This window comes from Taudactylus pleione, unplaced genomic scaffold, assembly GCF_031769625.1.
Source record: "Taudactylus pleione unplaced genomic scaffold, aTauple2 ptg000066l, whole genome shotgun sequence".
NCBI classification, from domain to species: Eukaryota; Metazoa; Chordata; class Amphibia; order Anura; family Myobatrachidae; genus Taudactylus; species Taudactylus pleione.
Window position 1 is genome coordinate 20,325,932 of NW_028284468.1, and position 16,339 is coordinate 20,342,270.

General features: G+C 48.7%; 1 protein-coding gene across 1 annotated transcript in view; it reads left to right on the forward strand.

The window, feature by feature from the left end:
- The window catches only part of ALG1 (ALG1 chitobiosyldiphosphodolichol beta-mannosyltransferase), a 65,965-nt gene that overhangs the window by 15,162 nt on the left and 34,464 nt on the right, over window positions 1–16,339 (forward strand). Inside the window, exons 2-6 of the mRNA XM_088466736.1 lie at window positions 1,726–1,803; window positions 3,289–3,392; window positions 6,754–6,902; window positions 9,078–9,167; window positions 9,446–9,556. Coding sequence (XP_088322862.1) covers window positions 1,726–1,803; window positions 3,289–3,392; window positions 6,754–6,902; window positions 9,078–9,167; window positions 9,446–9,556 — 532 coding nt within the window. The remainder of the gene's footprint in view (window positions 1–1,725; window positions 1,804–3,288; window positions 3,393–6,753; window positions 6,903–9,077; window positions 9,168–9,445; window positions 9,557–16,339) is intronic.

Below are 16,339 nucleotides of genomic sequence, written 5' to 3' on the forward strand. Positions count from 1 at the left end.
ATCTACGACTTCGTTTTTTCTCCGATTCCTTTTCTTGCTAGTCTTCTCAAGAGAATACAACACAAGTCTGCCTCTTTCATTCTAGTGGCTCCAAGCTGGCCTCTGAGAAGCTAGTTGTCGAACCTTCGGTCCCTATTGGTAGACGACACGTGGCCCCTTCCTCTGCGGCCAGATCTTCTTCAGCAGGGTCTTTTCGTCCACCCCAAGTTAGCGCAGCTGAGTTTAACGGGGTGGCTCTTGAAACGATATCTTAAGACGTAGACGTATCCCAGACTCTGTTATTCCTACCATGCTGCGCGTCAGGAAGCCATTTTCGGCTGCGCATTATCATCAAATCTGGCATTCTTATATGTCGGGGTTTTCCGTCTAGGATTTTTCGTCCTGACGGGATTGGATTATGGCTTTCGCCTTGGAACTTTAAAGGTGCAGGTCTTTGCCCTTTCCATTTTCTGTCAACGCAAGTTGGCCCTCATTCCTGAGGTGCAAACAGTTCTTCAGGGGGTCTTGCGTGTGCAGCCTCCTTTTGTACCTCCGGTAGCTCCTTGGGATTTGAACTTAGTGATTCTGTTTCTTCAGTCGCCCTTGTTCGAACCTTTTGGAAGTGGTTGATCTTAAGTACTTGTCCTGGGAGACGGTCATCCTTTTGGCTCTAGCTTCGGCTTGTAGAATTCCGGACTTGGGCGCTCTGTTCTATAAGCCACCTTACCTTGTGTTTCATGCTGATAGGGCGGAACTCTGGACGGTAGCCGCCTTCCTTCCCAGGGTTGTGTGTTTCCATATCAACCAGCCAATTGTGGTTCTGTCATTGGTGGAGGACTCGGGTGATTCTTCTACCTTGGGGGTGGTTAGTGCTCTCCACAATTATGTTGCTAGGACAGCGTCCCTACGTAAGTCAGTTGCTTTTTGTCCTATGATGCTGTTCGGAGGTGTTGGGCAACTCTAAGCTGACGTTGGCACGTTGGATAGGCTGACTATTCATCAGGCTTATATATTAGTGCCGGACGTCGGCCTCCTTCGTCCTTTTCGGCTCATTCCACACGTTCTGTGGGTGCGTCGTGGGGGCCGGTAGGGAGCCTCCACGTCACAATTGGGCAGTGTGGCCACTTGGTCTTCTGTTCACACTTTTGAAAATCTTTTTTTTTTTTTCAGATTTGACACTTTTTGCCGCTTCAGCATTACGTTTTGGCCTTCTTGTTATACAGGTTCTACAGAGCGCTCCCACCCGTGGGGAAAACTTTGGGACGTCCCCAGCGTAAGCAACCTCCAGTGTCCCCTAGTGGATGAAAGAGAAAATGGGATTTTGGTACCTACCGGTAAATCCTTTTCTCTGATTCAACAGGGGACACTGGATGCCCACCTCTGCGCTCTTAGCCTTACTGTTCAGTTTGTTCCGTATGTGGTATGTTTTCATTATTGTGTGTTCTTCTCTCCCTTTTACTCCGCTTGTTCTCCATCTCCTCTCGGTCTTCATTTTCTAAACTGAGGGCTGGTGGGGCATAGAGGGGGAGGAGCTTCACACTTCTAAATTATTTAAAGTGCCAGCTCTAGCTATCCACGCCTCTATACCCCAGCGTAAGCAACCTCCAGTGTCCCCTGTGGAATCAGAGAAAAGGATTTACCGGTAGGTACCAAAATCCCATTAAATTATACATTGCTTTACTGTTTGCTTGACATTAGACTACTGCACATATATTAAAATAAAGGTAATATATTTTGTTTTAAAAGAAACGGATCCTCACAGAGATGTCTTGAACAATGACAAAATAAAAATTCACGGGATATCTGACTTCAAGGCACTAAGAGGTAATAACAATTGGACAGGGAATGTCACATAATTATATTTTCAGTAATAAGGCGTTTGTCATAATTAAATAAAGAACAAAGGTCAGCACCAGATGGCGATGATTAATGTCGTTTTGGGGGCTTTTTAGTTTTTCATATTAGTCTGTAAGGCAATGTTTGATCATACTGTATCCATGCTTGATCAGATTATTTTTAAACTAAAGTGCATATAGTTATAGGGTGTTTGAACGGCTGGCAATAACGTAATGATGTGTTACCAGGAAGATACAGTATGAATATTTTTTATGAACCTCAAAATAGTGAACATTTGATAACTACGACAACTGTCCATACTCATGGCACTTGACTTAAAACACCATACATGCCAAAAGATTCATCAAATTGCAGCCAGGCCCCATCTAGAGTACAAAGTCAGCACTACCATCCAGTTACTCACTTGGTCTTTGCTCCATGGCCACACTGCTTGGAAACTGTCATTAACAACTAGTACATGGCTTCTGGTGATTTAGCCTATATGGTTATCTGAGTACTTAAATTATATTGTCTAATATTAAATAACTTAGAAATATATATGTAAAAGTCCTTATGTCTTTCTAGAATTTGAGATGTTTGTATTTAGTGTGCAGTTCAGTGGTTATTACTTTGCTGTCAGTCATCTTTTTACAAAATGTGGTCAATGAAGTTTGCCTGCAATATCCTTGATTGGGATATCTGACAGACAGTAAAGTAGAGTGATCTTATCTGTAACTGTAAAGCTGGCCACACTGAATGGTAATTTCTCAGATCAGCTGATGGCACAGTGGTTCTTTTATATCAGGGGTCATGGAACTTTTTTACCTTTTACCCCAAAATATATTTAGATATGCCGACGTTACCCCCTTAATTTGAAAGGAAGGAAATCGTATAGTATGGCCCCCATATAATACCCCTGTAGTAGTGCCCTCATATAATGTCCCCATATAATGCCCCTTTAGTAGTGCCCCCATATAATGCCCCTGTAGTGCCACTTGTACAAATAAAACCTCAAAAAACACTTGCCTTAATCCCCGCTCCTGCATCCGCCGCCGTTCTGTCCGCCCGGCTGCTACCCTGAACTATGTGAGAGACGTCATGACGTCTCTCCCATAGTGCGCATGGAGAGAGCCGGAAGCTGGAGTTCAGAAGAGAACTCCAGCCTTCGGCTAACGTTTCGCTGCAGGGAAGGAGCCGGGCGCCCGCTGGTAATAACATCTCAGCGGGCGTCCGGCTTAGAGCCTTATAGAATGATTCATATGCATGCCCGGCTGTCCGTCCATTACCCCCAGGAATTTCATTTTTACCCCATGTGGGGTAATTTACCTCTGTTCCCCGACCACTGTTTTTTATATAAATGAAGTTGTATTTTGATCCTACAATAGAAGCTGATTATTGTTTAACTAGTGATGCCCGAGTACTGCTTAATATTAAATTGTGTGGGTAGCAATATATATATTTTTTGTCTTGCAGTCGGTCCAAAGATATTTCGGTATGTTATAAAGGTCATAGTGCAAGCTTTTCAGCTGTTTTGGGAACTGATGAAGATGGATCCCCCATCTTTCATCCTTCTTCAGGTATGGGAGCATAACACGGTATAGATATATGCAGCTGTACGTTATGAATGACCAGACTTGTTCAGTGAGGCTGCATAAATTCTAGTTTATAGACAGCAGATAGTATAAAATGGGAATAGTACACCTGTCAGTATAGAGACATTGGGGGGAATTTATAGTACTTTGTGCTGGGTATATGTTTGCACTTACAATTTTTGTGCCAAATGACAATGTGTTTATAATTGAAGATGGTACGTTTGTGTCTGTCCTCCCAGTTTTCAAGAGGACGGGGATAGAACATCCTGCTACCTTGTGGGATTGTGGCACTACATTTTCTTTTCCTGTCGAGTAACATTACTCATAATATTTTTGGAGTGTATTTATATCCAAAGAGAAGTATACAGTAGCATCACAAATTCAACATAATATTCAAACGACAACATGCAAGTTGGGCAGCATAATAATAATATTAAATACCCTTTTAATCTTATTATATACTAGTGTATTGGACCCACTGTTTGGCCCTGTCCCCTCTCTGCTGTTAACGTCAGTGACAGTGCGATGTATGACAGCAAAAATCCATTCTTTTGCTTCTTATTTAGCTTTCTATTTGTGACAAGTCAGTAGTGTAAGAGTGCCAATCTTCTTCTAAGGGGCAGAGCCACAGAGAGCAGTCTAAGCAACGCAGTGACTCCTGCCCCAAACAACAAATACACTGCAAGCTTCAATAGTAATGCCCTCCAGACAAGTCAGGATCTCGCAGAGTGCAGAATGGAACCAATGACAGCCCCCTCACACTCTTGCATGGCCAGGTGTGTCTAGCTTGAAAATGCATTCAGCTTGGCAAAACTTGGGGAATCATTCTGCTGTAACAGCTGCTGTATCATAGGAGAGACATGAGCGTTATCTTGGACCCTTTGCGGAAACTTTGTTTATGGCTTGCCTGGAGCTCCGCAGGCTCCACTGTGACCAATTCCAGGAGTGGTAGGCAGCAATCAATCATCCATCCTGCCCAATGTCTTTTTGAGACACACAAACCATGTTGAATACCATACATGGCCCTACATGTTAGTTGTAGGGAGAAACTTGGCTAAAGAGGGGGCACAGTTATGGCCATTGTCCTGCGCAACGTTTCTTGCCCCCATCAATAGATGTGCTGTGGGCTTCTATAGCAGCACTTTCCGGAGCATGTTGCTAATGTTTTGCTTTTGCCATATGTTAACTCCCATGCATGAGGCTGAGGGAGTCATTCAGACCCGCTCGCGAGCGCAGGACGCTCGCAAGCGGGTCGATGTTGCCCCACTGCGCATGCGCACGACGGAGGGAGCTCCGTCGTGCGCATGTGCGAGACCCGGATAGCGACGGGCTCTCCGTCGCTCCGGGTCTCGCACCAAAGGGGGCGTGCTGTCGATGTTGATTGACAGCACGCTCCCTTTGGTGGGCGTGCCGGGGGCGTGGCTGCCAGACGGAGGCGTTCCCATGGGAACGCCTACCGTCTGAAGCCGGCCCCACTGACATCACTAGTGATGTCAGTGGGAGTGATTTTGGCTCTGATAGAGCCAAAATCACTCCAGGGCTTGCGGCAGCGAGACCCTACTGCAGGGTCTCCGTCGCAAGCCTGATGGTCGCAATGGTCTTGACCATCGCGACCACCATGGACGCTCGCATAAGCTGTGGGCGGTCACCCACAGCTATGCGAGCGTCCAGGAGGACGCTCCATTTTCATGGAGGAGGGCCCTGATTCAGAGCGAGCGCTCTGGTCAGAGCGTTCGGCTCTGTATCAGGCCTTGAGTGCTATGAAGGCGTTGGAGGAGCCTATCTATGTATTATTGCAATCTCTGAAATGAGTACATGAATACTTGTAACTAATAGATGATGGAATAATCAAGACACCCAGCAGCGCAGATTGTCAATGTTGGGTATCTGTAGAATGCAGCACTATGAAACCATCCATAGGGCCTGATTCAGCAAAGGAGCGAACGCACGCTCTTGGCCGATGTCTTTGATCTGTGTATGCATTGCACTGTGCGTGCGCGAACTAGCCATTGCGACCCTTCTGATATTGATTGAAAGGAAGTGCTGTTTGTGGGTGGTGATGGCGGGCTTTATAATGCCATGTTAGGGGCATGCATAATTAAGGCAGTGCGGCGACATATAAAGCCATACCGTAAGCTGTACACATGAAGCGGGCAAAATCCTGCAGCAGGTCAGGTCAACCACTATTGTGCATATGAGTCCGATGGTTCTCGATGTTACCGATGTTTACGCTATCTTGCGTACTGATCAGGCTTTGAGTAAAGGGAGATGGGCGGCTTAATATGGGGCTGGGCGTCTGCATCTTGTGCTGCAGTCTCCGTCGCATGCATTGATTAGCATATTCTCGCAGCGGACGGGTGCGTGCGTCTGCTAGCTTGCGTTCCTTGCTGAATCAGACCCATAGATCCACATATTTGGATTCTGCTGATAATATGCTACTGGTCTTACTGGTGAGAACAGTAGCAACCATTTATTAATTAAAGGTGTTTCATCCAGTCAGGTGAAATTTTCCATCTTGCACTTTCCTAGTAGAATGGACAGAGGCCCTGATTCAGAGCCGGACGCTCTGACAGAGCGCTCGCTCTGAATCAGGGCCAGCCCTTTTACTATTTGGAGCGGCTTCCTGGCCGCTCGCATAGCTGTGGGTGACGACCCACAGCTATAGCGAGCGGCCAAAATGATGGTCGCGATGGTCAAGACCATCACCACCATCGGGCTTGCGACGAGACTCTTGTGGTAGGGTCTCGCTGCTGCAAGCCTCCGTCTGGGCAGCCACGCCCCCTTTGGTGCGAGACCCATAATGACGGCTTGGCCGATCGATATTCGGATCTCGCGCATGCGTACTTGGGCAACATCGACCCGCTTGCGAGCGCTCAGCGCTCGTGAGCGGGTCTGAATCAGGCCCCGAGACTGTAAGCACTGCTACTGCTGATAGAGAGAGTTTCTTGTCTGCCATACTGCTAAGCAAAGGCAAAGAGATGTTTTTATAAGCACAGAACCATTCTAAAAACGTGGTCCTATAGCCAAACCCTTATTTAATGTTCAAGAACATCAGGAAATTACATGTCTACTTTAGTGGGACCACTGAATTACTGCATGAATTAATGTTTACGGTTGCACTGATAAGCGTTTCATTGACCACCAGTAGGTATATTGTTACAATGCTGTTCCAATGTGGGTTCAGGGTAAGCAAAAGTACAGTCAGGTCTGTGAAATGTTTGAGTGGAGATAAATAATGCAAGCAGAGTTTATTGGTCAGTGAATATTTCTTAATTTATTTAAAATATATATTTTTTGCTTTGAGTTTCTAAAAATCTAATATATTATCTACTTATCTTTAAGGTAGAATCCACCAGGTTTACCTAGCATTGCAGTAGCCTGGTTCTTTTGCCTTCTAAGAAGATGCCAACTGATAATTGATTGGCACAACTATGGGTATTCCATCATGAGTCTGACAAATGGATCAGGACATCCAATTGTTCGCATTGCAAAATGGTTTGTATAGTATGTAATTGAGGAAGATACTGTTCTCTACATGTTAAGCTCATAGAAGATTTGTAGTGCTAGAATGCTTACTTGATTCTCTCTGGAGTGTAAAGCCATGACCTTTTTAGAGTGAATCTTACTGCTACATCAATGATTCTAGCATTTTTTTATTAAAATGTTTACATTAAAAAGAGCTAATATTTCCACATACTGTACCACTTTAACTATGACTATCTTGAAAACGGCATGAATCATTTGAATTGGGTCCTCACTGTGTTGCATGTGGTCCACCTTGATTATAGAATTTTGTGCTAGTGACTGCTTTTGCAGCTTTCCAACCCCTCTGATGTATTAATGCATTCCTCTGTAGCTTGGATCTTAGAACGTTGCTAAGGTGATTTAGATGTTTAGGCGGCACAGCCAGTTTAGGCAGCATAGCCACTTCAGCTGTGATCACTAGGTGATTTATGCAAAGTAGCTATTCTGCATGTAATGCACGATGTCTGCTTCTGTATAGGAATGGAGAGGTGAAGGTATGCAGAGACCAAAGGTGCCCACACACATAACGACTTTTCATCCAATTTGGCCGATTTCGATGAATCGTGGCGACAGATCATGTAAAAAACGGCCAAATCGTGAGTTTCTACTCTTGATCACAATGCCGATGCTCGTCCCCGCTCATCGTACCTCGCATCTTCAGATCTGCTGCGCTGTAGGGCAGATTAGCCAATCTGGGATACAATGCACTGGCTGCAAGATAGATCTTAAGTCAGATTGGACATTTTTAACTCCAAATCGTGACCCCGACTGCCTGGGGAGAGTTCAGGGGAAATCGTGTACATCGGCTGAATGGGAGCAAGTCGGTATGTGTGTGGGCACCTTAAGTGTATCAGTCGTGAACAAATGGGTAAACTATGCAACCTTTGAACGTGTAGTGACTGTTGACAATCGCAGCAGCGGTTCGAGAATTAGCAAAACAGCTGTACTGGTGAATTGTTGAAGGGCAGCAGTTGTTAAACTGTTCACAGAGGGGACCAACAGACAAGACTATAGGCCTCATTTAGTAACGAGTTTTATCACCAAGACGAATTATATATTTCACTGTGTATGATAAATGGTGCTCCAGCCAATCGGCTCCCAACTGTTAGAAAAATGACCAGTACCATTTATCATACACAGTGACATTTATCACTCGTTTTGGTGATAAAACTCATTGGCAAATGGGGGGCCTGAGTCTGAGAGCATGTCCTGTGGTTGGAAATTGCTACGGGATGCTAGAGTGGAAAGGAGAATGGGCAGACATGTTCATTCCCACAGACTGCAACAGTGCATCAAATTATGGATAATCTGAATCAGGGACCATTTCAGATGGCCTCTCAACAAATAGTATGCCGCACACTAAATCGTATGGGCTACAGAAGCAGAAGGCCTGTTCGCACGCCATTGCTATCTGATGTAAATGGTGAAAGTCTCCAGTTTTCTCAGGAACACAGGAATTGGGCAGTAAAGGATTGGTAACAGGTCTCTGTTGTCTCTTACTTCCTTGCGCATTAAACAGTCATTCCAGTCCCACCATGGCATGATTCTGTAGTGCTGAGCGTCTATTCGTGCGACTTTTTACCTTCAAATGCGTCTTATTCCTGATGTGAATAGGACACACAAGCAGCGTTTGCTGATTAAAATGAAATGCGACTATAGGTGTATCTGCATGCAAAATGCTACGTCACTGTGTAACAGCGCCTGACACTGTAACGTAGCATTTTGCATGCAGATATACCTGCAGACTCATATAATTTTAATCAGCAGAAGCGGCTTGTGCATCCTATTCACTATAAGGCGCACTTGAAGGTAAAAAAATGCTCTAAACTACGTGTTGATATGGAGACAACAGCATAAAGGCATGGATCCTGCTTGCATTGTCACGACTCTGCAGGCTAGCGGAGGCAACATTCTGCAGATTATCGCATTTAGACTAATATTCTCAGTGAAATGTACTGACGGTTAGTAGAAACCATGCCTAAAATTATTCTAGCTGTATTAAGGGCAAAAGGTGGCCCATCCCAGTACTAACCCAGTGACCATAATAATCTGACCACTCAGTACATATCATCATGTGCTTTTGTAAATAAGAATAGTGAAAAATGTAGTGTCAATTTGATATGTCTCGATGGTTGTTTCTTGCAGGTATGAAAAAATATTTGGCCGATTGTCTGATTACAACTTCTGTGTAACAAATGCCATGAAGGAAGACTTGCTGCATAACTGGAGTATAAGGTACTGTAAGGCTACATGAGATTGCTAGCATGCAGCATTCACCTCCTAGATCCATTCACGTAGCTGAGCCACAGGAATCTCGTTCACTTGTTCTGATTATACCTCGTCCTTTTCCTGCATGTTGCTGCTTTAAGGACTGGGACAATTTTAAATGTAATAGACACTCCATGCTGTCTGCTGATTACATCTGATAGGACAGTGCATAGAGACATCATTTAAACATTTCATCTATTAACCATTCTATGTACGCCTTTTATGAGTTACATTTATTGTTGCAGGTCCATCACTCTATATGACAAGCCTCCTTCAATATTTAAAGAGACTTCAGTGGAACAGAAGCATCAACTATTCATGGAACTTGGCAATGATTATGATCCATTCAGAGATCAGTAAGTTACTAAAACATTTAATAAAAAAATATAAATGCAGAAGTCTTTGGAATTTCCACCTCCTATCCCTGAAATTCAAACAAATTGGTGGTAGCCAGTCAGGAAAATGCTTTAGGGAAAAAGAGAAACCTTTTACCCACGTATACACTGCGACCTCTGGGAGAGGGAGCAAACTAGTCACACAAGTGACCAGTGGAGGTTCCAGAGGTGGGGCTGCAGCACAGTCCAAGATTCAAATAGGGGAGTCACACCAACTGCCATTTCACATGCTGCCAAACATAGATGTCTGGGACTCACTGGCAGTTGAAGTGTCTCCCCTATTTGAGTTTTGGACTGCGCTGCAGCCCCACCCCTGGAGCTGCTACTTCAAGTGACTAACACTAAATGAATATATAATTGTCTAAAGGTGCCCACACACGTACGGACTTGCTCCCAATCAGCCGATGTACACTATTTCCCTTGAACTCTCCCCAGGCAGTCGGGGTCACGATTTGGAGTTAAAAATGTCCAATCTGACTTAAGATCTATCTTGCAGCCAATGCATTGTATCCCAGATTGGCTAATCTGCCCTACAGCACGGCAGATCTGAAGATACGATGTACGATGAGCGGGGACGAGCATCGGCATCGTGATCAAGAGTAGAAACTCACGATTTGGCCATTTTTTACATGATCTGTCGTCAAGATTCATCGAAATCGGCCAAATTGGATGAAAAGTCAGTATGTGTGTGGGCACCTTTAAGACTATTTCTAAAAATGAGCCCAAAGTATTGCAGTAACACAGACCTGTTTACTGAACATGGACCAGAAAACGACTCCCTGTAACTCTGGTGACTCGTGGAATACAATAAATGCAGCATGTGAGGGCATATTCTCCACATTTAAGTATAAGTTTATCTCTAATGCTGCCCATCCACTAGCAGACCTCAAAACGACTGCACGATTACGACATTGTAATCGTGCAGTCGTTTGTCAGTCTGTGATGTGCCTTCACTGAACAAGCAGTCATTCAGTGTGGGGCACAATCAATCATCTGTAAACATGCTGAACGTTATTGTCAGGTTGTCCAGCATGTTTGCCCGATGATAGATGTCTAAATGACCAGCGGGAAGATAGTGCACTGAAACATTGATATATATTATATAGATCTTGGAGCGCTTTTTCTAGGATGAGTGCCGCACTTTGCCTTTGTATACAATTATTTCTACTTCAGGGTCCATAGGGTATCCACAGGATACCTTGGGGTATAGGTGTGACGTCAGTCGCTGGGCACCATAGAGTTAAGCTTTTCAGCCTCCCAGGATGCACTAGGGTCCCCCTCCTATACCCCGCCCCCGAGCCAAGGCACCTCAGTTTAGTTTGGTGCCTGGCCGGCGTCGGGTGCACCTGTCGGAGTGGGGGGCTAGAAGAGCCCCTGAAGCTTTCTTCAGTGCAGCTGTGGCTGCACATCTGGATGTACAGCATGGACAGTCAGTCCTGACGTCCATGCTGTCTTCCCTACACCCCCGCCGGTACCAGAACGCCGGTACCGATCCGGGGATGCTGGTGAGCATCTGGGGTCACAGCTAGCGGTGACCCCAGATGTTCCGGACCATGGCCGGATCCAAGGGGGACAAAGGTAAGCAGCGGGGTCCCGCGGTGGGTCCCCGCTGGTCACATGGTCCTAAGTCCCCAGGCAGGGGGCTCCCTGGGGACTGGCTGCAGCGTGGAGCCAGGCGACCAACCTGCGCTTTCCACTACCCCCTGGGACAGCGGACCGCAGCAGAGCGGTAGCGCTGCGGCGTCCCAGGGGTTAAATGCATGCCAGGGGAGCACGCCTTCCCTGTCTCACAGCCGGCGCCTCCCCCGCTGCACACAGTCCTCTCTGCATGCTGCCGACTGGTCCTGTGGCAGTGCTCCTCCCCCAGGCCAGCCTCCTCTCTGCTCCTCGGCGGCCATCTTCTCCAGAACGCATGGTGAACGCTGCTGGAAGCGCTGGACGGAAGCATCGTGGTCTGGGTCCCCCCGCATACCTCTCCTCCGCTGTGGCTCAGGTCTGTGTATGCAGCGCTGTGTCCTACCAGGCCCTGTGTCTGTGTAGTTGAGTGATCAGCGCTGTTAGTGCAGGAATTGTTATTTCTCTGCATTGTATGTGACTGTGCTAGCGCTGCCTGTAACTTTTCTTCTCTAAACTGTCAGCTTTATTACTGTCCCTGTTCTTCTGCTAAAGCCCTTGCGGTGCGGTGCTGCAGGGTGGTCTCTCGCCTATTTAATACTTAATTGGTGAGAGAGGTCACATACGTGGTGCCATCATGTCTGAAAGTGATTTTCCCCTCCGGCTACAGTGTACCACGTGCAAAGTACCGTTAGCGGAGGGGGAGGGTAGCCCGGAGGGCCTTTGCCGGCAGTGTTTGTCCATGGCGCGGCCTATTACGGTTACAGCATCGGTACAGGAGCCGCCCTGGGCTTGTTTCGCTCAGGCGTTAACAGCTTTAGTGGGCCAGTTAGCTCCGCAGCCCGCGTTTACTCCGATGGTTTTGTCCCAGCAGTCTGTGGTGTCGTCACCCATGCAGGGGTTCCCACGACAATTGGTGGTACCCCACAGTCTCCCTATTTCCCCGCTCCCGGGTTCTCAGGAGCCAGCGTGGGTTAACTCCCTGACGAGTTCTGTACAGCACTTGTCGGATGTGTTGCAAGGGGAGTCTGTGATGCGGCCTCATGAAAGGCCGGTGGCGTCTCTGTCCGCTCCTTATGAGGATGACGAAGGGACGTCTGATGATGGGGAGATTCTGGATCCTTACGATCAGGAACCTCTCCATACTAAGGACGCTGATGCTAAGTCCAAAGTATATATTCCTGGACTTATTCGGGCGGTCCGCACAGCCTTGGTGATTGAGGACGAAGTTCCCCCAGCGGCTAAATCTAAGTATGCCTTTTTCAAAGATGTGAAGGGCGATGCCACAGTCTTTCCTCTTTCGGGTCAGTTGGTGGACCATTTAGAGGAGGCGTGGAAACAACCTGGCAAAAGATACCAGCCGCAGAGACGCCTGGCGGTGGCTTATCCGTTCGCGGATAATTATTTTGCTAAGTGTGAATCCCCTCCACAGGTGGATTCTCACGTGACCCGTCTTGTCCGTAGTGCCACATTGCCGATGCCATCCATGTCCTCCCTTAAGGATGCTACGGACCGCAAGGTAGAAATCTGCCTGAAGTCCGCTTATTCCCTTGCAGGGGGGGCAGCACGGCCGGCTATGGCCATTTGCTGGGTTGCCAGAGCGATGGAGCGCTGGGCGGATTCATTAGAGGCTTTTTTTGAATCCGACTGTCCGGCCGAACAGGCGGAGTTGATTGGCAATCTCCGTGATTCGGCCACCTACATCAACGAGGCGGCTCTAGACATTAGTACTCTGGTGTCTAGAATTTCTTCAGCAGCGGTAGCTGCTCGTCGCACCTTGTGGCTGCGATCCTGGAAGGCGGACGCAGATTCCAAGAAAGGTCTGGAAGCGTTGCCGTTTACCGGAGAAGTTCTCTTCGGTCCGGATCTGGATAAGATTGTGGCCACGCTGGCGGCAGCCAAATCTGCTTGTCTCCCGTCGGCCGCTGCTCCTTCTGGTTCGGGACCATCGTCCTTTTGGTCATCTAGGGCCCAGGGCAGGCCCAAACCACAGTCGTTTCCTCGACAGGCTGGCCCTAAGAAATCGGTCAAGCCCCGGAAGCAGGCATGGAGTACCAGACGTCCGGCCCCCAAGCCAGATGACAAGCCTGCGGCCTGACGGTCCGGGCCTCCATTTGGGGGATCCCAGGGTGGGAGGCCGCCTGCTACAGTTCGCCCAGTGTTGGTCGACCACTACGACAGACACTTGGGTTCTGGAGGTGGTTTCCCACGGATACGCCCTCTCCTTCCGGCACAGACCCCCGGCTCGCTTCTTCACCACGGGTCTCCCATCAGACCGGAACAAGGCTACAGAGCTGCGGAAGGTATTGCACACTATGCTCCAGGCTGGAGTTATAGTGCCTGTTCCATTCTCCCAGAGGGGCCAGGGTTTCTATTCAAATCTATTTTTGGTACAGAAACCCAATGGGTCATATCGTCCGATTCTCAACCTCAAAGCACTCAACAAGTCTTTGCGGGTCCCGAAGTTTCGGATGGAGACCCTACGGTCCATCATTCTGGCGCTGGAACCTGGGGACTACTTGGTGTCATTGGACATACAGGACGCTTACCTGCATGTCCCTATTCTTTTGCGCCATCAACAGTTCCTCAGGTTTGCAATCCGCAGCGACCACTTCCAGTTTCGGGCGTTACCTTTTGGCCTGGCAACAGCACCACGTGTTTTCACCAAGGTGATGGCGGTCATGGCGGCTTCTCTGCGGCTGCAGGGAGTCCGCATGTTGCCGTATTTGGACGACCTGTTATTGGTGGCAGGATCTCCAGAGCTCCTGTTACGCCACTTGGACCTGACCATTGCACTGCTGCAACGGCACGGCTGGCTAATCAACTGGCAGAAGTCCACTCTAATCCCGTCTCGGAGGATTCTGCATCTTGGAGCCTTATTGGACTCGGGACAGCAAAGGATCTTCGTGACGGAGGACAAGATCTCTGCTTTACAGTCAAGGGTGCGCAGTTGCCTGCACAGCCGCCGGGTGTCCTTACACTCGGCGATGAGGTTACTGGGCTCCATGGTGTCGGTGTTCGACATGGTGGAATACGCCCAGTTTCACTCCAGACCTCTGCAGCACCTGATCCTGTCCAAGTGGAACGGGCTGCCTCAGTCTCTGAAGTCCCAGACGATTGTGCTCACCCAGGAGGTTCGCCTATCCCTTGCGTGGTGGTTACAGGCGACCCACCTCAACAAGGGACGTCCGTTCTGGGTTCCAAATTGGGTCCTGTTGACAACGGACGCCAGTCTTCGGGGCTGGGGAGCAGTTTCGGGTCCACACTTGTTCCAGGGCAGGTGGACGCCGACAGAAGCGGAGCTTCCAATAAATATCTTGGAACTCCGTGCGGTCTTCAATGCTCTCCAGCAGGCACAGCGGTTTCTCCAGGGTCGCCCGGTGCAGGTCCAGTCGGACAACGCTACCACCGTGGCCTACATAAACAGGCAAGGAGGAACTCGCAGTCGGGCGGCTCTCGTAGAGGTCTCTCGGATCCTGGTTTGGGCGGAGCGCAATCTTCCGGCCATATCAGCGGTCTTCATCCCGGGAGTGCTAAATTGGGAGGCGGACTTTCTAAGTCGCCAGGACGTTCATCCGGGGGAATGGTCCCTGCACCCGGACGTTTTTCAACTACTGGTGGACAGGTGGGGTCTTCCAGAAATCGACCTCATGGCGTCCCGGCACAACAACAAGTTGCCGGTGTACGGGTCTCGCACAAGAGACGAAGGGGCGTCTCTGGTGGATGCTCTGTCCGTCCGGTGGACGTTCAGGTTCGCATACCTGTTCCCTCCGGTCTCCCTTCTTCCACGGGTAATCCGGAAATTCAAACAGGAGAGAGGGACGCTCCTGTTGATAGCTCCCGCGTGGCCCAGACGGCACTGGTTCTCAGACCTTCAGGGTCTGTCCGTGGACAGTCCTCTGCGGTTGCCGCTACGACCGGACCTTCTGTCTCAGGGTCCTTGCCTTCACCCGGACCTGACTCGGCTGTCTTTGACGGCGTGGCTGTTGAGACGGCCATGCTGAGGTCCCGGGGGTTTTCCAGCTCTGTGGTGCGTACCATGTTACGAGCTCGGAAACCGTCTTCCGCGAGTATATACCATCGCGTGTGGCATACGTTCTTCCAGTGGTGTCGACCGAGAGGTTATGCACCGCGGGAGTTTCGTCTGTCTCGGATTCTCGCCTTCCTGCAAGCGGGACTAGATCATGGGCTTCGCCTTGCTTCTTTGAAGGTACAGGTTTCGGCCCTATCTGTCTGGTTTCACCGTAGGATTGCTACAATCCCGGATGTGCGCACCTTTATGCAGGGTGTTCTCCGCATTCAGCCGCCCTTTGTTCCACCTGTGGCGCCTTGGGATTTGGCTGTGGTCCTGAGGGCTCTCCAAGGACCGCCGTTTGAACCACTGGGCTCAGTGGATCTTAAATGGCTAACAGCTAAGACTGTTTTCCTTCTGGCCATTGCTTCGGCCAGACGTGTTTCTGAGTTAGGGGCTCTTTCTTGTAGACCCCCTTTCTTGGTTTTTTATGGGAATAGGGCAGTGCTCCGCACTCGGCCCGAGTTTCTTCCCAAAGTTGTTTCCCAGTTTCATGTTAACGAGGAAATAGTTGTTCCGGCCTTTAACTCACCGGGTCTTTCCGTGGGTGAGGCCTCTTTGGATGTTGTGCGGGCCTTAAGGACTTATGTTGACCGCACTTCTTCGTTTAGGAAGTCGGACGCTTTGTTTGTCCTCTATGGCTTCCGTAAAAAGGGTTGGCCTGCTTCAAAGCAAACTTTGGCAGCCTGGATCCGTATGGCTATTTCTGAAGCTTATCTTCATGAAGGCCTACCGGTCCCTCCTTCTCTGAAGGCTCATTCCACTAGGTCTGTGGGTCCTTCGTGGGCAGCTCGACGTGGTGCCTCGGCAGTTCAGATCTGCAAGGCTGCTACGTGGTCCTCTGTCCATACCTTCGTGAGGTATTACAGGTTTGACACCTTCGCCTCTCAGGATGCTTCCTTCGGGCAGCGGATTCTCCTTTCTGCACAGGAGCGTCCCCACCCTTAAAGGATACTGCTTTGGGACATCCCCAAGGTATCCTGTGGATACCCTATGGACCCTGAAGTAGAAAATATGAGATATGGTAAGAACTTACCCTTGTTATCTCTATTTCTACG